This window comes from Pollachius pollachius, assembly GCF_949987615.1.
Source record: "Pollachius pollachius genome assembly, chromosome: 9".
Classification (NCBI taxonomy): Eukaryota; Metazoa; Chordata; class Actinopteri; order Gadiformes; family Gadidae; genus Pollachius; species Pollachius pollachius.
Genome location: NC_136942.1, coordinates 6,968,418 through 6,991,402, shown reverse-complemented (window position 1 = coordinate 6,991,402; position 22,985 = coordinate 6,968,418). Strand labels below are relative to the sequence as shown.

The 22,985-nt window shown below is 51.2% G+C and overlaps 1 protein-coding gene across 1 annotated transcript in view; it reads left to right on the top strand.

The window, feature by feature from the left end:
• Positions 1-2,574: 2,574 nt before the first annotated feature.
• The window catches only part of LOC307080209 (PDZ domain-containing RING finger protein 4), a gene marked incomplete at both ends in the record, with an annotated part of 49,585 nt that continues 29,174 nt past the window's right edge, over positions 2,575-22,985 (top strand). Inside the window, one exon of the mRNA XM_079742846.1 lies at positions 2,575-2,643. Within this exon, the coding sequence (XP_079598972.1) occupies positions 2,575-2,643 (69 nt within the window). The remainder of the gene's footprint in view (positions 2,644-22,985) is intronic.

Sequence of the window (22,985 nt, the reverse complement as noted above, 5' to 3'; positions counted from 1 at the left end):
GCGGGGGGCGCAAACGCTGCTGACTGCAAACAAAAAGATTGGCCCGCATTTTATATAGTCCGCTATATCAGGGAAGACCACCTGCCTCTACCTCCCTGCCCCCCCCCCCCCCCTTCCCCCACCGTGCATGGACACACATACACAAACACACACATGCAAACACAGACCACGTTCACACACCCTCTCACACTCTCACTCTCTCTCACATGCACACACACAAACGCACACACATACACACACGCATCAAATCTAATTTCAGGTGCTTCACTTCAGTGTCAACTGGAAACTCTTTGATGTCAAATTAACACTTTAGCTAACAGCCTTTCATGACTTGTATTTTATCCAGGGCAATAGGCTAGTCCGCCCCCCCCCCCCCCCCCCCCCACACACACACACACACACACACACACACACACACACACACACAATCTCTTCAAAATGGTGTGAAGGATTCTCCCGTTATTTTATCCTCAAGATCCAGGAGATGGAGGTGAGGATGGTACTGGGGAAGCCGGTGGAGTTAGCTGTTACGAGAGAGCAAGAAGGAGAGAGGGGGAAAGGGGGAGTTGGGGCTGGCACAGAGCGGACAGTACTCACTGTCATGTTGCCGTCCTGCTCCCATATAGGAGGCTGTTGGGGGCCCCTCCGGGCTCTGAGGAGTGAATATCAAAGCCCCGGAAGATCCGATTACAGGATTCTCCAGGGGAGGGAAGCCTGGTAGCCGGCTGATTCTTCAGCCCCCCCCCCCGATCCCCAAATATACCCTGCTGTTCATCGTTAAAAATTGGTGCTCGTTAGTGGGGCCTTCCTGTTGCATAATGGGCGTCCCTTACTACCGTCTCGTAACAAGCTCTGTTGGAGAGAACACAGCGGCGGAGGGGACTCTTGATTTGATGATTGCAACTATTATGCCCCCCCCCCCCACGACATATTCAATGGCTTTGTTATGTTATGAACATCTGCAATGTCTGGAGGACTTCAGCCCTATCCGGTTGTAAGCATGGTGTGTTGCCACCATATTTATAACCATATTGTAACACCTTATTTCATACTTTGAAAAGAGAAAGTGTATATATTTATAGAGTACATGACCTTAGTGTCACTGTCAATCCATGCTATTACAAACGAAAGCCCAACCAACTTTATATCTCAGAGCAATTAGCATCAACAGCTATTCCGGGGGCAGCTCAGTCCAGTGGTCGATGTGTTTGACCCCCAGCCCCAGAAAGGTTCCGGGGTTCAAACCCCGGTGTTCGCCGGTCTGCATCTAGGTCTCCTTGCACCCCCTCCCTGTGAGTCCCCGTGGATAGAAGCGTCTGCTGGTTAGACCCAATAGTCAGGGCAGCCGAGGTGGTTGTTCTGCGTGGGTGAGTGTAGGGTGTGTGGTCGGAGGACACGGTCCCCAGCCTCCCCGGACCCGCTGCCGGCACAAAGCGCCTCTTTGTACGACTGCACCTCGATCTTAACAGAGCAGCCCGTTTGCTCTCCCAGGCTCCTCCCCCATCTCGCTCTCTCTTTATCTCTCCCCCCCCTCTGTCTCTGTCTGTCTCTCTTCCTCGCCTCTCCCCCTCTCCATCTATTCCCCTCTCTCTCTTTCTCTTTCTCTCTCCCTGTGTCTCAGTCTGTCTCTCTTTCTCAACCCCTCTTGTTCTCTATCTCTCTCCCTCCTCCCGCTCTGTCGCTTCACCTCATGAATATTCCACCTCCCACTCTCTCTCTCTCCTCTCCCCCCCCCCCCCCACCCCAACTGGCTTCTCTCCCACCCTGGCGACATAATTCAGGGGCTCGTGTCCGCCTCAGCGTAGTCGCGTGCACCAAGCGCGCGAGAGAGAGAGAGAGAGAGAGAGAGAGAGAGAGAGAGAGAGAGAGAGAGAGAGAGAGAGAGGGCGCGAGAGGGAGAGAGAGAGGGAGGGGGGAGTGTCACGGCCAGCCACAACTCTGCGCGCGTGTGCCAGTGTGTGTGTGTCTGAGCTACGAGAGAGAGGCAGAGAGCGGGAGCAGGAGAAAAGAACAGCACTCTCCCACTGCCGCTGGAAGCTGCTACAGCTGCTGCTTGTGTTTCCACTCCAACAGCCTGAAGCCCATTCGCCGACACTGACAGCAGAACCTCTTTGTTTTTGTTGTTTTTAGTTTTTTCCCTTCAGGTAGGGGGGGGGGGTTATTCGTTTGGACAGCCAGCCAGCCAGCCTGCCATTCCTTCAGCCATCCAGCCAGCCTGCCTGCTTGTGCTTGCCTCGCACCTGTATGTATGCATGCACGTGTAGCACAGGGTTTGTGGGGTAGGCACCAGTGGGGGACTGCGTAGCGAGAGACGGAGGTGAGGCTGGTGGTGGTGGAGGAGGAGGAGGTGGTGGTGGTGGCGGCGGCAGCGGCGGTGGTGATGGTGGCGGCGGCCGGCGGTGTGTGAGAGCTTACGAGCAAGGGATCGATGCCCCCGCCCCCACCTCCTGAGGAGTAACTGATGAGAAGCGACGCCGCCGCCTCGGCGTGGAGGGTGACCCCCCGGTGACCGTGCCTCAGGTACAGCAGGGACAAGCCCCCCGGGCGCGCGGCCCCTGACCCACCACGACGAGGATGGGCTGCAATCTGTGCACTTTACGCAAGCGGGAGGACCACTACAAGCTGCTGTATGAGATCGCACAGGTGAGCCCCGGAGAGGAGAGGAGAGGTGGAGGTGGTGGAGGTGGGAGGGCAGAGGTGGGTGTGGGAGAGATGAGGTGGGAGAGGTTGGAGGTGGTAGAGGCGGGGGTGGCTTTAAGGAATAGAAGGGGACGGCTTGTGTTCACTGGAGGAATCCACGCAAGTCTAAGTGAGGAATCGACGCGATATTTGTTGGCAGATTTATTTTGGAGGGCTGCTGTTTCTGTGATGTACGACCGGCACTGTGTGCATAGTCAATTAGTGTCACTACTGGGGGAGATGCCTTTTGAAACGAGCCGCGCCGACAATGGTTTGTGTTTCCGCGACGAGCCACTTCGGGGAAAAACGACCCGCCGTGAAAGTGTGTGAGAGATTGATCCGCGGAAGAAGATGGAAAATGAGTTGGGCACGTAATGGACCGCGGGCCGCTCGCTCGCCAGCCAGCAGATGTTGTTGTGGGTAATGAGCGGTGAGGCGTGTGCAGTCCCATTCATCCTCAGAGAGCCGCGCTGAAGAGAGCTGCGATAAGTTGCGGGGAGCTGTTGTTGAGCCTAGAAGGGAAAGATATGAACTACAGACAGTCTGGCACCTGATGGGGGGAGTTGTATGTATCCACAGAGGATTCTCAGGGAATGCTGTGTTTTTGTTTTGTTGGTGTGGTTGACCAGTGCACGGGTTGAATGAGAGATCCTGGTGGGTGGACGGTACTCTCATTTATATTGCTTTCTTACGCTGGGGTGTCGTTTGGAGGCTCCTATTGTGTGAGGGTGTTGATCAGGGGTGATTGTCCAGTGTGTGGATTGAATTAAAGTAATTTAGCAATGTACTCTTGCTCTAACAGGCATATTATCCTTTGGCGAGAAGTAAAGCTTTTGTGCGTGCGTGTGTGTGTGTGTGTGTGTGTTTGTGTGTGTGTGTGTGTGTGTGTGTGTGTGTGTGTGTGTGTGTGTGTGGATGTGTGTATCCATTCCTTAAATCATCTCACAGCGATTTATTGCACTTCCGAGGCCAGTATCACCTAATGCAAATGGTGCTTCTCGCACCAGTGCTTAACCTGCTTAATTAAAAAGCTAGAAGGAACGCTCCTGGGTTCACGTGTAGCACGCCTGTTTGTGTGGCTCATGGCATCACACACATACGTCGGGATGTAACCTGTCGTAACAACCACCACGGTAGACGGTAAACTTAAAACGCACCAGCCTCTAAGAGTGGCGCGTGGCCAGGAAGGGTGGGCACTCCTGAAATGTGTTGTAAACAAAGGGGGAAGCCTTCGCCATCGTCCCTCCTGACAGCATAATAACTGGAAGTGTGGCGTCCACCACCATCACTCCCCACCTCCCCACCACGGCACACCCTCTCTCTTCACGCCACCGTGATCACAGCCTCATTATCCCTTTTTATACAACCGTTGCGTGCAGTCATTAGACGGGAAACGTCTCTCTTTATCCCCGGGAGTAGACAGCCGAGAGAGGGGGAGACAGGGACGGTGATGGGCTGAGGTAAAGGAGCCCGGTTGAGTATTGTGCCTGGTTGTTTATTTGTGTGTGTGTTTGTGTGTGTGTGTGTGTGTGTGTGTGTGTGTTTAGCTGGGGGATGCTGGCAGACTCATGTGACTACAGCTGTCGTCTGAGTTTTGGGTACTGCAGGACTCGTATCCCAGCTGGATTGAGGTGTGTGCGTGTGTTTGCATGCGCGTGTGTGCAGGGCACGGGGACTGTATTCGCTAGGGACTGGGCTCAGTGTGAGCAAAGTAACAGAAACAACGTTATTGCACCAGCGGGAGAGAGGTTACCGTGGAGAGCAGTCTTCGATTCTTAATCTCCTTCATCTTCATCGCCTCTTGTGCTTTCTTCCTCACTCCTCTTCTAATTACTGAGACAGGCGACGAGCCACGCACAGATTCAGCAGAGAGGGAATTGGAATCTGCCCCGGTGTCCCAGGGGTGCCCTGACTGTTAAGAGGATATTATGTATATCTGTCCACCCACAGAGAGAGAGAGAGAGAGAGAGAGAGAGAGAGAGAGAGAGAGAGAGAGAGAGAGAGAGAGAGAGAATATTGCACCATCAGCACCGTGGTTCCCTTCTGGATGACTCTAAGGAGCGGGGTTTAGAGAGAGAGAGATTTGAAACGTGGAGAGGAAAGAGTGGGAGGATGGAGAGAACAGGATTTGGGGCGAGAGAGTGCAGAACCAGAGAGAGATGTGATTGAAGCAGCCGGAGGAGTTTTGAGGCGCTGGGGAGAAGAGCGATAAGAGCAGAGACGCAAGCGAGCGAGGCACAACTATTACCCTGTTCCAACTTGATAAGAAGTTGATCACAAGTTGTCCAATCCACTCTTCAATCAATCGCTCTCGTCAATGCAAAAAAGACACAAGGTAGAAGCAAACAAGATGACGCCTCTTCAAGGTGTGAACCGGAGGCGGTAAAAATAGAGAGAAAAGAAGCAGCTTGGCATTCAGGGAGAGAGAAACAGGAGGGAACTGAGACAAGTTCAGCTGCAGGAACAGAGAGCTCTCGCTGCAGGTAGAAAGTATGTCACTGTGTCTTTGTGGCCAAGACAAGTGTTATGACCGAGGGAAAGAGAAAGGCTTTTCCTCCACCGTCATCATCCTTATCCTCCTCCTCCTCCTCTTTCACACATCTCCATCCTCCTCTCATTTGAAGCCTTGACGTTTCCCCATTCATCCCTATATCCCATGCTCAAACCATTACCAGTAGAAGTGTTATTATCAGGCTAACTGACCTCTTTCATATTGCTTTTAAAGACTTGATTTGATTGGGTTTATCGTGTGCGTAAATGTGCAAGAGACACTAGTGCACACAGCGATGAGAGAGCCGTGCACGTCTGTGCACAGTGTGAGTTCCTGACCAGGCTGTAGCAGGTCACAGCAGGTTGGTTAGCCACATGCCGTCCACTCACCAGTCACACGAGAAGCCATTTTGACACTTCCCCTCTCTCGCTCTGTCTGGGTGACCCCCTCTCGCTGTGGGAGATTTATGACTTGCTGTCTTTCGTGCTCCTCCTCCCATTCTCCCCTCCCTTATCTCTCGCTCCCTCTCCCTTTCTCTCTCTCTCTGTCTCCTTCTCGCTCTCGCTCGCTCTGTTCTCACGGCTGCGGGAGTGTTTCATGGCAATGTGCTCACCTTTCTGAGCTGGCCTGCAAAGCTATCTCACACGGCCAGCTTTCTCCCTCTGTTGTCTCTGAAAGCTTTCTTCCTCATTCTCGCTTTCTTTATTTCACCCCGCTCCCTTTGTTGTTGATTCATGTGTTTGTTCATCCTTCCATCCGTCTCAAACCTGACACGATTGAGGTTTTTTTTGCCTCTGCTTTCTTCTCTCTTCCCTCTCTTGATTTCTTTATTTTACTCTCTTTTGTCACTCTCTATTTCTCGCTCTCTTTCATCCCTCTCTCTCCGTATTTTTATCGGTCTCTCTACACCTCTCTCTTCCTCTCTCTCTCTCTCCCCTCTCTCTCCCTATTTATATCGGCCTCTCTTCACCTCTCTCTCACTCTCTCTCACCCCTCTCCCTACTTATATCTGTCTCTCTCTAGCTCTCTGTCATCCTCTCTCCCTAAGTGTATCTCTCTTTCTCTCTCTCTCTTTCTTCTTCTCTCTCCTCCTCCATCTCCCTCCTCCATCTCCCTCCCATCTCCCTCTCTGCTGGACTCCACTCACACTAACCTTCGGGTGATTCTCCTCGGGGTGTAAAACACACAGAGGAGATAAGGAAGAGCTCCGCCATTAGACTGAAACCCCTGGTTAACCCCTGACCGATGCGCCCAGCGGCTCCCAGCCCACGTTGTGGCTGAGTGACACGCTTCTGCTGTTACCTGTTGTTGTGTTTTGTTTATCTGTTCACATGTTTGTGGCCATCAGCAGAGCTTGGGTCCCAGGGGCCTCTGGTGCCAGACAGTGTGGGGTTGTCGGTTTTTCTTCGGGGGTCACTTCTGTGTCCACACACCAGCGTCTCGCCGTGTGCATCAGAACTAGCCATGTGTGTCTTCATCTTCTTTGTGTGTGTGTGTGTGTGTGTGTGTGTGTGTGTGTGGGGGGGGGGGGGGGGGGGGGGGGGGGGGGGGCAGCTCTAATTAGCGGGACAGCAGATGTTGACGAGTGCGAGACACAGAGTGGTGCTCCAGTGTTTCAGCGTCACCTCGGTCCCTCGTTGTCTATGTACTGTGTCTGTGTGTGTGTATGTGTGTGTGTGTGTGTGTGTGTGTGTGTGTGTGTGTGTGTGTGTGTGTGTGTGTGTGTGTGTGTGTGTGTGTGTGTGTGTGTGTGTGTGCAGGACTACAGTGATTCCTTCAAGTCGTATTTAATAATGTAGTCAGTGCCAGCCCTAGTGTGCACATGGGTATGTCTGTATGTCTGGTGTATTTCTGTACCTGAAAATATGCATGTGATTCCGCGCGTGTGTGTCTGTCTATATGTCTACGTCTGTGTGAGTGTGTTTTTTTTGCACACTATATTAATATATATATTTGAAGGCTAGATTTGTAATCAAAACAGAAGGAGCCACTTGGGGCTACGCCTGTAGACAGCAGAATGCAGAGCGATGGCAACGATGCACGGCTTTACAGCAGCCGTCAGCCACCGTTGCCTCCCCCTAGGATGACACGTTGTTTACCCTTCACCGCGCGGAGGAACATAACTTCTGTTTGTTATCATCATCATCTGTTATTTTATATTGTGTCTCTCCTGATGGCCCGGCTAGGGCCGTCATCCGTTTCAGTTCTTCATTGGTGATTCAGTTTTCGTCTTTCTTCGTCTCTCTCAGTCGTTTTGGTCTTCTCAGACAGTGGAGCAGCAAGTTCCACTGATCCCCGTTAGACAGGGCTTCCCAGTCCGCTGTGCAGGGACATAAATAAGCGCAGAGCTTCCCGAAAAGTCAATGAGCCACGGCCAGCCCTGATAACTGGCTGATGCATATGAATGAGCAGAAGCAAAAGCTAGGAACACCCACACACACGCACGCACACACACACACACACACACACACACACACACACACACACACACGCACACACACACACACACACGCACACACACACACACACACCCCCAATGCAGACACCAACAACTCTCCCTCTCCCTCCCTCTCTCCCTGCCTCTCTCCCTCCCTCTCTCTAGGAAGGGATAACAAAGCCGTGCTTAATATTCAAGGCATAAAATCAGGAGATATACCTCATGACTCCGGCTGCTGCTATCTTTTTTTTTTCTTTCTTTTTTTCTTAAGGGGGGGGCGGGGTTAGAATACTAAGGCAGAAAGTAATGCGTCTGTGCTTGTGTGTGTGTGTGGGTTGGGGCGGGGGGGAGAGATTCTGACAGTTTAGCCGAGTCATTTCGAGCTTCACGGCTGGGCTCGGAGAAAAGGGGGAAGAGGGAGGGGATGATGAAGATGAAGATGAGGAGGAAGGCGAGGTGGGAGAGGAGGGGGGAGAGGAGACGGCTACATTAAATGAGGCAGAGCGTGGATCCATCATGGGTGCCGGGGTGCCGGGGTGCCGGGCCCGTTGGAGCGGCGGGAGAGAGCGGGGGGTGGGGTGGGGAGTTTGAAGGACGACGCAGCAGAGTTTGTTGCGGCAGAGGAGCGATGGGGAACGCGGGGAGAGGAGGAAGACATGAAGCGCGCTGAGCAGAACGGCGCTGTGGAGGACACAGATGGCCTGCTGTAATCTAATCGCTTCATCAGCACCTGCACCCTGTGCTCTTTTTTTCTTAAGGGATGTTAATTTAGCGGCAGCTGGAATATGGATCCCCGAGAAATAAAAAAGTTTGCAGTGAATAACACTCGACGGGGTTGGGAAGAGATGTAGTCGATGCATGGGGAAGGATGTCTGTGCGTGTGTTTCTTTGTTGCCTCGCTCTGTTGTTTGTGCGTGTGCTAGTTTGAGCCTGGCTGTGTTTTTGTTTGTGCGTGTACGACTTTGTGCCTTACTGTGATTTTGTTTATGCTTGTACTAGTTTGTGCCTTACTGTGATTTTGTCTATGCTTGTACTAGTTTGTGCCTTACTGTGATTTTGTTTATGCTTGTACTAGTTTGTGCCTTACTGTGTTTTTGTTTGTGCTTGTACTAGTTTGAGCCTTACTGTGTTTTTGTTTGTGCGTTTACTAGTGGTTACAGTTCTCGTGGTTTCTTTCCGTCGAAAAAGCAGCCGATGTCAACCCTAGTGTGGATATGAGTGTGGATGTGTTTGTGTGCTCATGTTTTTGTACATGTATGTGTATGTTCTTGCCATTATGCGTTTATGACCGCATGCATGTGTGAGTCAACCTCTGCGAACGTGTAGAGCCATCAGGCCCACCGTGCCGTGACCACTGCTCCTCACATCATCTGCGTTGGCATGGACACTTAACGTGTCCCACGTCCCTTAAGAGTCACCTACCAACTACGACCAGCATCCATCTTCTCGTTCCATTCCACTACTTCTCCAGTTTGAAGGATGTCCGTCAGGTATTCAAAGTGAAGGGAGAGGAGAAGGAGGCGAGGGGAGGAGGAACTGATGGACGGAGTGTCCGTCCCTCGCGGGGAGATCAGCCTGAAGTAGATTCTCGGCTGCCGGCTCCGGTCCCCGCGGTTCCCCTGTGGAACCCAGAACCCATATTTCTTTATCTCCCTCGCAGCGAGATGAATGGATAGATGGATCGACGGATGTACACGGAACAAACCACATGCACACACTAACCCACAGGCTCATATGCACATACACAGTCACATACACACACATACAGAAATGATGAACATGCACAAGCGCACACGCATACATAGGGAGAGACACACACACACACCAAAATGACACGCATGCACAAACACACACACACACACATACAATGAAATGACACATATGCACACGTGCAGACATATACGTGCGCACAAACACAAACACACATCAGAAATGACACACATGCACACATACATACGCACAGAGACACACATCCAGCGAAATGGCACACATGCACACCTGCATCCACATACATACGCATGCACACACACAGACACACGCCAATACTACAGGTACACACATGCACATGCGCACACACATACATACCCACAGAAACTCAGACAGACACCAGAGGGGCCGTTACCTTTCTGGAGTAATAACAAGGAGCTATATATCTGCTGCCCTCCCCCTCTCTCCCTCCACACACACACACACACACACACACACACACACACACACACACACACAGACACACACACACACAGACACACACACACACACACACTCACACACACACACACACACACAGACACAGACACTCACACACACACACAGACACAGACACTCACACACACACACACACACACACACACACACACACACACACACACACACACACAGACAAACACACACACACCCCTCCCGTCAGCCGCCCCATCATCAGCCCCAAGGCTTCCTCTGTACTTCAGCCTGCGGTTTCCAATCAAAAGCCGGATCAGTCAGCCGCCCGCGTTTGATTGCGGCTGTAACGGATTCCTGTGTCCGTGTAGCCGCGCGGCCTCTCCGCCGTCTGCCCGTCCACAGCCTCCCCCCCGACGGGCCACCAGCCGGCTCAGATTATGCTGAGCTCGTCTGTTTTCACACTCCAGAGTAGACCACTGTTTACAATGGAGTAGCTTTCACCTGCTCCCCCCCCACTCTAAACCCATGCACCTCCGGTTCAGCCTGGCGTGGGACCTGTACTTCCATAGCGGGAAGTGCTCGGACGGCGATGGGCACCGTGAGCGATGTCCTGTTTGTAAGACGTTACGATTGGTTCGTTCGAATGGCAGAGCCATTCGAAGCCCCGACGGGCGGACATGTTCCACTTGCACTAGTGACATTGTGCCACCGCTTTTGCTGACGAAACGCGTTGAAACGATGAGTGTATTGTAAGGAGGCGATACGAATAGGGGTGGCACACGTGGTGGTTGCTGTTCCCAGGGCCGCTGGTCGTTGGTCTCTGTGTACAGACGGCGATAAGGAGTCGATGGGTTTTTATCGGTCAGGACACTCAGGAGCCACTGTGGGTATACTGAGTGTGTGTTGATAAACTGACCTTTTCCTTGCTTTTGTATTTATTATCCAATAAGAGCCCAGACGACCTTTTCTACCCATGGATGGAGTCCTTGAACTCCCTTCTTCCTCCTCCTCCACCTCCTCCTCCAACCTACCCCGCCCTCCCCTCTCTCTCTCTTTCTCTCCCTGTCTCTCTCTCGCTCTCTCTGTCTTTGTCTCTCTCACTCTCTCTCTCTCTTTCTTCCTGTCTCTCTCTCTCTCTCTGTCTCTCTGGCTCTCGCTCACTCACTCTAGTTCTCTGTCTCTGTCTTTCTCTCTCTCTCTCTCTCTCTCTCTCTCTCTCTCTCTCTCTCTCTCTCTCTCTCTCTCTTTCTCTCTCTCTCTCCTCTCCTTTATCACTTTACGCTTATTCCGGGTGTCATTAACCTCATAAAATGTTATTTTTCATCATTTGGCGGTACATTATTAAAACCATGTTTAAAGTTCTCAAAGTTTTCGAAGTCATTTTGGAAAATGAAATCATCTTGCAACTGAATCCTACCGGTCTTAATTCAATCAAAGACAAATCCCACTTCCTTCCTCTGAGTCTCAGTATCAATCAATAGGCTGTTTCCTTTGCTCAGCAGCCCGTACGTGTCACGCATGTTTCCACCGGGGCCGGTGGTATAGAGTCATCCCCAGGATTACAGGGGGAAGCCATGAAGCCAATTACCCAAGCTTTTACGTCTCGGAGTTGTCATCTCCATCACTGTGACAACCATCATCTCAGCCTTTTTATATTCGCCCTCACGTCATTCATTGGAGATTGAAGACTCAACTCCCTCGCGATGGCTAAAAGATCCATGGGATGGCTGGGAGGGGGGCGGAGCATGCTGTCATGTATCATGCATGAGTCACACAGCCGTAACGCCGTATGGATGCGCATGGTTCTTGCCGCGCTCTTACCGGGGATCAAAGGCCGATCGGTTTCGATCGGACGGAGGTGATCCGTCGCGGACGAAAGGTGAACCGGGCTGTCTGAGCGAGCAGTTAATGAACATATGAGTCAATGAACGGATGAGTTAATGACCTAATGAGCTGATGAACTAGCACTCTCGCATGCAATTACTCACGGCGTCATTGTGTGTGTGTTGAACTGGGGTGCAGTGTTTTTAAAGGGGAAATAGGTGTGGTGGTGGTGGTGGTGTTGTGTAGGACTTGTCCTTTGTTAACATCGCCGTGTGTTGGTCTGTATGTGTTTGTGTGTGTCTATTGGTGTGTTTGGGGTGACAGCAAGCGACAGCTTTGGATCTCCATCTAAGGATGAACTAAAACAAAGAGGCATTGAACACACAGACACACACACACGCGCGCGCGCACACACACAAAGCTGCGCATCTGCTTCCTGGTGCCTTCTGAGTTAATTAGCTGTATTTAAGCAATGAGAGGGACCTCCATTAATTCATTACCATTCACAAGGAGCCATCTACTGTGTGCTAATTAGCAGGGATTACATGCGCACACTAAGAGGGATTCATCTTTAAGATGCAGCCTGCTTGTCTAAACCCATCACTCAGACTCTATGGTGGAATGTTTAGCAAGGTTGGTATTTAACTTCATAAATTCAAACACGAATCCACTGGATCTTCCGTGTGACATTTTGGCTTTTGTGACAGTGTTTTATAATAACTCATGCATATATTTTCGCAAATCAATAAAGAAGGGGATGGATGAAATAGTGAAGATGGTTTAAGGAAAACACTGTTTGCAATGGAGCGCCGTTTGTTTCTCCTCTCAAAATGCATCAACTGCTTTTGGCTCTTCTGCTATGGGAGTCTCTGGTCTGTGTTTGTGTGTGTGTGTGCGTGCACCTGTGCGTGCGTGTGTGTGCCTGAATACTGATTGTGATGAGGTCTGCCCTCCATTCTGGACCTGTTGAAAAGAGACGGAGGGGACAAGGGATGAATTGATTCTCTTATCTGCATCGTTCCACGGCCCCCAAGTAGCATAGCAACAGGGGCCGTGTAGAAGAGAATGGATGCTGTCAAAGAAAGTAGACAAGAGCTCCTCTTTAGATCTATAGGGGCTGTTTGTCTCCTTATCTTTTAGCGTTACAGCGAGTTTTCCTGTTCTAAGTATTTCCGCTCCCTCTTATTTTCGTCAACGTCCGTTTTCCGGCTCGCTGGAAAGTGTGTGTGTTTTGAATGTGTGTGTGTGTGTGTATGTGAGTGTGTCTGTGCGTGTGTGTCTGTGTCTGTGAGTGTCTGTGTGTGTGTGTGTGTGTATGAGTCACTGTGTGTCTGTGAGTGTGTGTCTGTTTGTGCATCTGTGCCTGTGAGAGTGTACGTCTGTGCCTGTGTGTGTGTGTGTCCCTGCCTGTTTGTGTCTGTGAGCATGTGTGTGTGTTCCAGTGTGTGTGTGTGTGTGTGTGTGTGTGTGTGTGTGTGTGTGTGTGTCTGGCTCCATGTGTGTGTATGTGCCCTTGGGTGTGTGTTTGTGTGTGTGCCTGCCTGTGTGTGTCTGTTGTGGTAACCTGCTCCTCAACGTCTCAGGGTTCAAGGTACGTATCACGCTTCGGAGTCGGGGTAAAGCCGAACTCGGCATTAATTACAATGAACTCTCAAAACAGGGAACACATGCACTATACGTAGGGTCTCCGTGAGCCTCTGTTCGGATGTGGTCTCGAGCGCTTCCCTCGTGCCACTCGCTGCTGTTCTCTCTTGTCGTCAGCTCTCTTGCTCCTTTTGCGATGGCCTCCTGGCCTTCTCCTCCCTCCGGCCAGGTGTCCCCTATCTCGGTGATTGGGGGGAGGGAAGTGATGCTCTCTGTCGCCGGTTAGTGGGTGGCTGCGGTATGCGCCGTCCATAACTACACCTCAGACCCACCCGGGCCGAGGTTTGAGGAGCGGGATGCCACACTGTGAAGCATGTGTGTGTGTCTGTGCCCGTGTGAATGTGTGTGTGTGTGAGTGAGTGTGTGTGTCTGTGAAGCATGTGTGTGTGTCTGTGCCCGTGTGAATGTGTGTGTGTGTGTGAGTGAGCGTGAGTGTGTGTGTGTGTGTGTGTGTGTGTGTGTGTGTGTGTGTGTGTGCGCGTGTGTGTGTGTGTGTGCCTGCCTGTGTGTGTCTGTGAAGCATGTGTGTGTGTCTGTGCCCGTGTGAATGTGTGTGTGTGTGTGTGTGTCAGTGTGTGTGTAAGTGTGAGAGTGCGTATGTGTGTGTGTGCCTGCCTGTGTGTGTCTGTGAAGCATGTGTGTGTGTGTCTGCGCCCGTGTGAATGTGTGTGTGTGTGTGTAAGTGAGTGAGTGTGAGAGTGAATGTGAGTGTGTGTGTGCCTGTGTGTGTCTGTGACTGTGTGTGGGGTGATACAGAGCCTCGGGTGAGGCCATTGTGGTCGGGTGTCATTCCACAGGTCACGGGGTAACCCCTGCGGTGTCCCTGATAAGACCTGCCTGACAGCACTTTGATGGCGAGGGTGACACGCACCAATCCCCCCCCACCACCACCAGCCCCCACCTGCTCCTCCGTCTGCCCTGCCGGGCCCTGGGGACGAGGAGGTGATAAGAGCTGCCATGAATATGGACCCCACGCCACGTAGCGGGCATTAGCATTCCAGCGGCTAGCGCTGGCAGCTCCGGGCTTCGGAGTCTCGACGCGGTCCAGCCAGTTGTCACTTGTTACCGGCCAGTTGAAATCAATGGACATAATCCCCCCCGGGGCTGTTGTTGTTTAGACACTGATATCCGCTTTAATTTCAGTGGGCAATATGTGTTTGTGTTTGTGTGTGCGTGTGTTGTGTGTGTGTGTGCGTGTGTGTGTGTGTGTGAAGCCACTCTCTCTAATGAACCACCCTCACACAGTCCATCACAATGGCTTTTCAGAGGAATCAAGCCTTTTGCGTGAAAACCGAATCAATTTGTCGTCAATGGAGGGCCCGCTCCGATCCACGCCGCGCTCTGAATGTAATCTCTTCTAAACGTCCAATAACGTTTAGAAGCTCAAGCATCAGGCTGCTTGGCGGTTCCTGAATCACTTGCCTCGGACGCTAACATGATATCTGAGGCCCCTCTCGCCAAGACGTTCGTCGCTATTTCATATCGGTCGGTATTATTGTTATTTTTTCATTTTTCCGACGTTAACAATCCAGGCTCCGTCTTCTGTGACAGCTTCCCTCGGACGAATCAGTACCAATATCCCGTCTCCTGATGATGTTGTCTCCAGGAAGAAGCAACGTGGAGGCGGGCTATTTTTAGCCGTGGCGTGCGCAACAGCGTGGGCTCTCCGTCGGGGGGGAGACCCTCACCGTGGGACGCGGCGAGATCCTTGTGTTATGCGGAGACAGGCGGCCATGTTCTCCTTTCTCTCCTCCCCCCCGGGACGCCGGTAAACTCAGCACCTCCCACACAGTGCAGATCCTCTCACCACCCTCTGTCTGTGCGCTGAGGGGAGTGTACCACCACGGGGGGGCTGCCACCTGCCATCATTGTCCCTCTCTCTCTCTCTCTCTCTCTCTCTCCCTCTCGCTCTCTCTCTCTCTCTCTCTCTCTCGCTCCCTCTCTCTCTCTCTCTCTCTCTCTCTCACTCTCTCTCTCTCTCTCTCGCTCCCTCTCTCTCTCTCTCTCCCTCTTGCTCCCTCTCTCTCTCGCTCTCTCTCTCGCTCCCTCTCTCTCTCTCTCTCTCGCTCCCTCTCTCTCTCTCTCTCTCCCTCTCGCTCCCTCTCTCTCTCTCTCTCTCTCCCTCTTGCTCCCTCTCTCTCTCGCTCTCTCTCTCGCTCCCTCTCTCTCTCTCTCTCTCTCTCGCTCCCTCTCTTTCTCTCTCTCTCCCTCTCGCTCCCTCTCTCTCTCGCTCTCTCTCTCGCTCCCTCCCTCTCTCTCTCTCTCTCTCTCTCTCTGTCTCTCTCTCTCTCTCCTTCTTGTAGTCCAAATATTTGCACCGGTTGCTGTATTTACTATTGAGTAATTTAGCGGGTACTTTTATGCCAAGTGTCGCCCCGCTCTCATCCTTCAAGATGCTAGCTTGCCGGGCTAATGCCCCTTTCACGGTGCAGTTTGAATGTCAATTTGTGTTCCTTTCTGAGGTTGTGGGTTGAGTGCAGTCTGGCTGGTAAGGGGTCCAGAGTTAGGGTTAGGATCCGGGGTTAGCCATCTGTGAAAAGGAAATCCGCTTTTTCAGTTGATTTGTGTATGTGTGTGTGGTTGTATATGCATCTTTTTTCTGGGCTGTTGTGTGATGGAGAACGATTTAAAATACCATCGGGAATGAGAAGGACACAGACAAGGAATACGAGAGCTGTGGAGAATGGGTAGCAGACGAATGGAAGACACAGTGAGTGTGTACAGTGTCATGAGAATGAGGAGTGGAAGTCCATTAGTGTCATGAACATGTCCCTAACACCCGCAGTGTCATCGCCCATGTCACTCCTTCCCCGGTCGCTGCTGCTTCCTTCCTGTCACATTGTCAGTTGGTTGCCATGATGACACCAAATCCTACGAATCTCCCACAAACCCCCGCCCCCCTTCTAAAAATCCCCCACTTTGGAGACTGGTTGGATTTGATTTCAAAATCCTTGATCTCAACTCTGTTTCTCTGTCATTGTCCCCATCATGATCTATTGTAGTGGTCATTTTATGTTATGTTTATCTGTATTCAGAAGAAGGATTCAAAGTATTTTAAGAAAGGCACATTTGCCTTCCACCATCCCACCCCACCCTACCCTATACAATATATAGTGTGTATATTGATAAACTACTAGAAAAATCTAACAATCTGTCACATTTTCAAGTATGTTTATTTAGAGATAATACATGAATAAATTCCTGAAAAAAAGATAAACCAGAATAATGTAAGAAAAGTATAAATAACCTGTGCTTTCCAAAATACGATTGAGAGTTTTTGTTTTTTGTAGATATTCTCCTACTGCCTGTCAGTGTTTGGTCGAGCCGGCGTTGTAACGAGTATGTGTATTCGGATCGGAATACACACTCTTGAGTTTTGGCATCGGATTAGCCTCGGGGAAATGCGTGAGGATGGATCAATGAAAGGCCGTCTGTTTTTATGACCCTGTGCGATTTTTAGTTTGTGTGTGAACTAATCAATATCAGAATTCTGTTTTTATAGAAGGCGTGAGAGAAAGAGAGGGAGCGGGGGAGAGAGAGAGGGGGAGAGGGAGAGAGAGAGGGGGAGAGGGAGAGAGAGAGGGAGAGAGAGAGGTGGAGAGAGGGGGAGAGAGAGAGAGGAGGAGGGAGAGAGAGAGAAAGAGGCAGAGACAGAGGGAGAGAGAGAGAGAGAGAGAGAGAGAGAGAGAGGGAGAGAGAGAGAGGTAGAGAGGGAGACAGAGAGAGAGGGCGAGGATGGGCTGATACATTGCCTCCACCCGAGGGCCTCAATGCATGGGGGAGCTTGCAAATGGCAGAGATGCTTCCGGGCTTTCTGCGTGTGTGTGTGTTTGTTAACATGTGAGCTTGTGAGTGTCTGTTACTGTGTGTGTACGCTGGGGGCAGGTGTGTCTGTAGGCCAGTATAAAGCAGTTCATCATGGGCTCTTTTAGCTCTGCAATGTATTTCAGGAATCCCAGAGCCTAGAAACATCTTTGTTTTATTGCGGGGGGGGGGGGGGGGGGGGGGGGGGGGGGACTATTGCTTTCGGCAATAACAGGACTGAAGGGTCACTTTGGTCGAGGTTTTGGCATAGCGCTGGTGCAGTCGCTTTCTCCCGGGACAAGGGCTCGACGGATTTTCCTTGATTCCTATCGCAGCTATAATGTCTATATTTTCGTTCTCTTTTCCTTGGTGTAGAGCTCTTTTGCCAAACACTTGTAGTGTGAAACAAAGGAAGCAAAACGTGTGAGGGGCCTGAAGGCGTTCGCAGGTTCCCTCCGCTGCTGTTTGGGACTAATTAGCATTCGTCACGGCCAAGTTCCGCCCCGACGACTTGTCGGAATATTTTGAACACAGCTTTCTTTTCCCCTCACAATATGGCCCGTATTTGTATTAGCCCGGCTAATTGCCCCATTCTCCCCACTCCCTCCACCTGTTTCCAAGCAGAGGAATTGTCGGCGGGAAATCTCGGACGAAACAGACGCTCTGCTCCCGAGCAGTGTGCGCTCATCTAATTATAAAGCGCCGGGAAAAATATAGAGCAGATGCCCCCTCTTCCGACACATTCAACACCCCCTCCTCCCCCAAACCCTCCCACCACCGCCCTGATATCGCCGGCCATTTGGCCTCGTTCTACTGCCTCTACATGGAACTGTTCTGGAGCTCGGGCTCCAGAACAGTGGTGGAGGAGCCTGCTCCTACCCCCCCCCCCCCCCCCCCCCCCCCCCCCGTGCAGGAAAAACGAAGCACATGGGGGGTTTCACCATGGACCGCTGCGTGGGATGCTCTTTAATGAGGGCTCCGCGGTCGGTGTATCTGCGTCGTTCGCTGACGTCCTTTGTTTGGGGGACAACCAAAGCAGGGACTGGAGCGGCGGCGGGGGAAGGCAGACGTGCATAGAGACACATAAGGGCCCTGACACAGAAGGGCCCGCCACATAAGGGCCGAGGTGGCGAACAGAAGGAGCGTCCTGCCGGTGTCACGGCATGGGCTTCACCGGGGCCCGTTAACCTCCGTGGTCCAGACGCCTCACCTGCCTCCTTCATTACCCCCACACTGTGCACCCTTGGCTGGAAGCAGGCAGAGCAGCTGTCATGTCTGGTCTGGCTGGAGGTCCTCTCCTCCTCTCTGCCCGATCCCTGTCCACGATGACCTGTTTCTGTCGCTCAACCAGCGCGGGCCACAGCCCCGGCCCTCGGGGGGGGGCCAAAGAGAGGATTTCCTGATCTTTGTTTTAATTGAGTTTGAGGGCCAGCTTGAGCCAGGGAATGGCTTGGAAGCGGACTGCAAATGACATCAGTGCCATCTTGTCATGTGACCGGCGTCCAAACTTTACACAGGGTTGTAATTTGTGTCACGTACACAGACAAAGACACAAACACACACACACACACACACACACTTTCAGATATGCGTGTGAATCCATGCACATGGGCGCGTCCATGAACAAATAAGGCCATGAATCTGTAGTAAATGAAGCAGTGAGTGGAGAGTGATCGCTGCCTGGAACGCAGTCTCAGAAATTAGAATAAATGAACCCGGGGAGGCTGGCGTGAACAATCCTTTATCACGCACATTAGCCCCCAAGAAGCAAAGGGCGTGTTCAGACTGTGCTGCTGCGTACAACGACTGCCTGCGCCATTTGCATTTTATACCAGCGACCCAAAACAACAATGGAGTCGCGGTCCCACGCTGCTGGCTTGCTGCTGTGATGAAGTGATGGGGGCAGTATGTGTGGAGAAGTTACAGCTGCGGAACTTTTCCCTGCTAAACTAACATAAAAAAGAAAAAGTGAGAAAAATTATTTGCATCCACCTGAAAACCCTGAATAATATATGATAATATAGTATAATGTATTCCATTTGGTTGACATTTTTATCCGAAGCGCCTAACGGTAGTGTGAGTGAATAAATTTTTAGCATGGGAGGGGGGGGCAGTGGGGTGCTAAATGCTAACCCTAGCACCGATAATGCTTTGCCGTAGCAGTTTGGGTGCAACACAAAGTGAAGGAGCCTAAATATTGAAACTAAGAAATAAGAAACGAGTAATGCATGGATGCCATGATTTTCTAAGATCTTGACGCACTATAATGACCATTTCTCTCTTGTAAAGTAGTTTCATCTCATTGAGGCTAACCCGGTTAAAAAAAGGTTGGATAAAATAATGAAAGTAAGCAAAATAATCGAAGGATCAAATGACAACGCTGTACGCAATATTTCCTCACACATGTTGGACATCATATTATCTTGTTGAGCAGGCTGAAACAGCCCACATGAAGGCGGAAAACTCAATTCATTCCCTGAGTTAGCTCTGATCAGAGATTAGCTGCTATCACTTTGCTTTCGCTAGCATCATCATCCCACCAGTCTCCGTGACACATTCCTTCCATACAGCTGATGTCGGAGACGCCCGTTTAAAGCGAGCGAATAGCTTTGCATCCGTGTCCCACAAGGGCCCTGCTGTGTTCCTCAACAACAACATCTTCCATCCAGCGAAACGTTGGTGCCATAAATCATTCATGTGTGCCGGGTGTAGCCTCTCAGAGATGTCAGGCGTCCCAGAGTGTACTCTTCAAACACGGCTGCCAGGTGCTCTCAATCAACATTTGTTTGTTTTGGGGGCTTTTTCCGTCCGTGTGTGCGTTCGGATTACCAGGTGCACTTTATTTCCGTTAATGTATTCTTTGCCGATCCCGGGGCTGATGCCACAGCTCATTTGCAGTGCGGCGCTTTGGGTCGTATAAATTGCGTTTGACAGGCACTCCATTACATCTTCACATTGTTTGCTTCGGATTCGGTGAGGCTGAACCTGAATCACACAAGTGTCGGATGGCTACTGTGTCTGTGGTTTCTCCGTTTAATATAACGACGGGATTCTTGTGTTGGTTTAAGCTCAAGACAACCAACCGACTGTCGAGAGACTGAGAAAGCCTCTCGACGGTCTCCAAACTGTTTACTTTGATTGTTTCTGAGCTGAAAACACTATTAAGAAGCTGGTTTCAGATAACGGTGTCTGTTGTCACCATAGAACTAGCCTGGAGTCTGGTGCAATAGGTGGGCCTTGTTGCTGGGTGACAACGCACTGTTTGTAGAACGACAACGAAATGGCTGGCAACCAAGTAGGAATTAGGCCTAATGAAGACCCAGAGGGAGACACTGAATTGAATCCAATTTTCCTTCAATTCCCTCTCGTCTGTTCCACTCAGAGGCGAGGAATGAGACATGAGGGTGGTGGAGGGTGCAGAGCTAGGGTGCCGGGGGGGGGGGTTGGTGTGTGCTGTGTCTCTCCTAACCCCCCCCTGACACCTTCACACCTCCCTTGTGAAGTAGATTGATTACACTGGTGATCACTCCAGCCCAGATAACGTCCCTCTTTTAATCAGCACTTGTGCGGCCGCTGTTTTTACATGGATAGGATTGTCGGGGGAGACTCCATCACTGTCTCATTGTAAAGCCCCCCCCCAAAGACACACACACACACACACAGCCAAGCCAGAGTCGACATTCCCGCTTCCAAAGTTTCTTCCCTTATTCTCGCTTGATCCCGTCTGCTGCTGGGCTTCCGTCTGTCGTAGTGACATTCGGTGTTTTTTAATTCGGGCGGCCCTCTGCTCACATTGCACGCCGACGTCTCGTTCCCGCTCCGTTCTTCATTAAAGACTACACTTGGATGACCTAATGAGCACAGATGTCATTCGTTAGCGGCTAGGCTTAAGTTAATTGTAGACACCATAGGGGATTCTCAGGATGTTTTTTTTCGTCTGTGCGTAAACGTCCATCCCTGGGGTGTTCAGAAGTGTTCAGGAGTCACTCATTTATAACTAACACACTTGGGAGTCTTGTGACTCCATTCAAACCCAACCTTGTGGAATTCGGGGTAGGGTGTTATCGACCTAAGATATCACTGGGGACCATTCAATTGTCTTTAAGTATTGGTATGGAAATATGGCCACGAAGACGACAAGAACACAATTTTGAGGAAATTACGTTTGTGATTTCAAATTGCAAATCCTTTTTTGGTTTTGAAGATCATATCAAGACAGTGGCCTTGTGCACAGAATCTCAATATGAACACATCTTTGTTTCTTTTGTTCATTTTTTCTTTCATTATTTCATTCTTTCTTTCGTTCTGCACTTTCTGTTTGTCCCCTCTGGTTCGCCCCCCATGCATCCCCAGCTCTGCAATTAACATCCTAACAGGCAGATCGATGGCCAACCGTGGGGGGGTCCTGATTGACCTGCTGCTCGCTGGGCTTATTTCTGTTAGATCGCAACACTTGTGGCGGCGCCTCCTGACCCTGAGTGTCATTGCTTTTCCGCTGTAATGAGGGCAGTGGCAGCGGCCATGTTGTGTCTCAACACTGGGAAGGGGGAGGCAGGGGAGGGGAGGGGGGAGCCAGTGTTGGGGAGAAATGGTCACACACTTCACCATTTTTTATTTTACTGCTGTTCTCTCCGCCATGTCTGGGATTATGGAAATGGCCGCTGTGTTCTGAGTTAATTGTCTGGTCTCCGAGGAAGACCGTATTCACTTTGGAGATGGCTTCCCCCTCCCCCCACGGCAGTTAAATGAGACGGACCGCTGGCATCGTCCGCCCGGCGGCAGGTGTCTTGTCTGGTACTTGCTGCAACTTATCTTAACCACACGGGAGAGAGAGGGAGAGAGGGAGAGACAGAGAGAGAGGGAGAGAGAGAGAGAGTGGGAGGGAGGGAGGGAGGGAGGGAGAGGACAGCCATACACTCAATGGCGTCCATTTGGCTGGCATTCGTTCGCCATTCGCAGGTGCCATGTCTGAATTGTACACTGGAGTCCAGTTGCGCTGAAATACAGTCTAAAGGACGGCTATTTGCTTTAGAAACCGCAACATGTTTCCATTGTCCGTCTTGATGGAATTTGAAATTCCGCCTGGCAGCTGTACTTATTCATTCTGCCCCCCTGCTTTTTTCACCTCTTAGCACATGTAATAGGGTGATACTGTGGTTGACTTCATCGAGTCGGCATATGGATGGCACCCCACACTCTACCCTTCCACTTATCACTCTCTCTCTGGCTTTTTTGGGAAGAGAGAGATCTGCACAGCAGCATAGACTTAATCCCCAACAGCATTCACCCCACCACCCTCTCAATGACGAACCCAACACCACTGCCTTCCCCACCATCACAACCACCACCACCGACACCCCACTAAACACCTAACCACTAACACCCCCACCACCGCCTCAACACCCACTCCCACCCCTTCGCACCAGATACACCCCTTGTTATTCACCCGACCCTAATTCATTCTGGCTACCTTGAACCTCCTCCGATCCTACAGCGGTATGGTTTTACATCCCAGGTCACGGCCAGATGCGGATCTGGAGTAGTGAGGAAATACGCAAGCGATAAATCTCTGCGCAACACTTACCACAGCATGTACCATTACCTTTAAAATGCACAGATCGCTCCCCGTCATCCACACACTAAATCTTACTGTGGAATCGGAGGGGTTCGATTTACAGGAGTGTAGGGAGGGCGTGGTTATCTGGCGTTCAGCTGTAATCTGGGGGTGATCACGACGAAGCGTGGCGCTGATGTAATTTCATGCAGAAGCATTCCGAGTGCAGTCGGGATCTTGAGATTGTCATTATGGAGCAGATCAGAAGGCGCTATGGTTAGGCACAATAAGCAGACCGACCGGATGATATGTTTACCAAACAGCCCGTCTGATGCAGAACTGTGGGCTCAGCTTTTGGGCACCTGTGTGTGCGTCTGCATGCATGCGTCTAT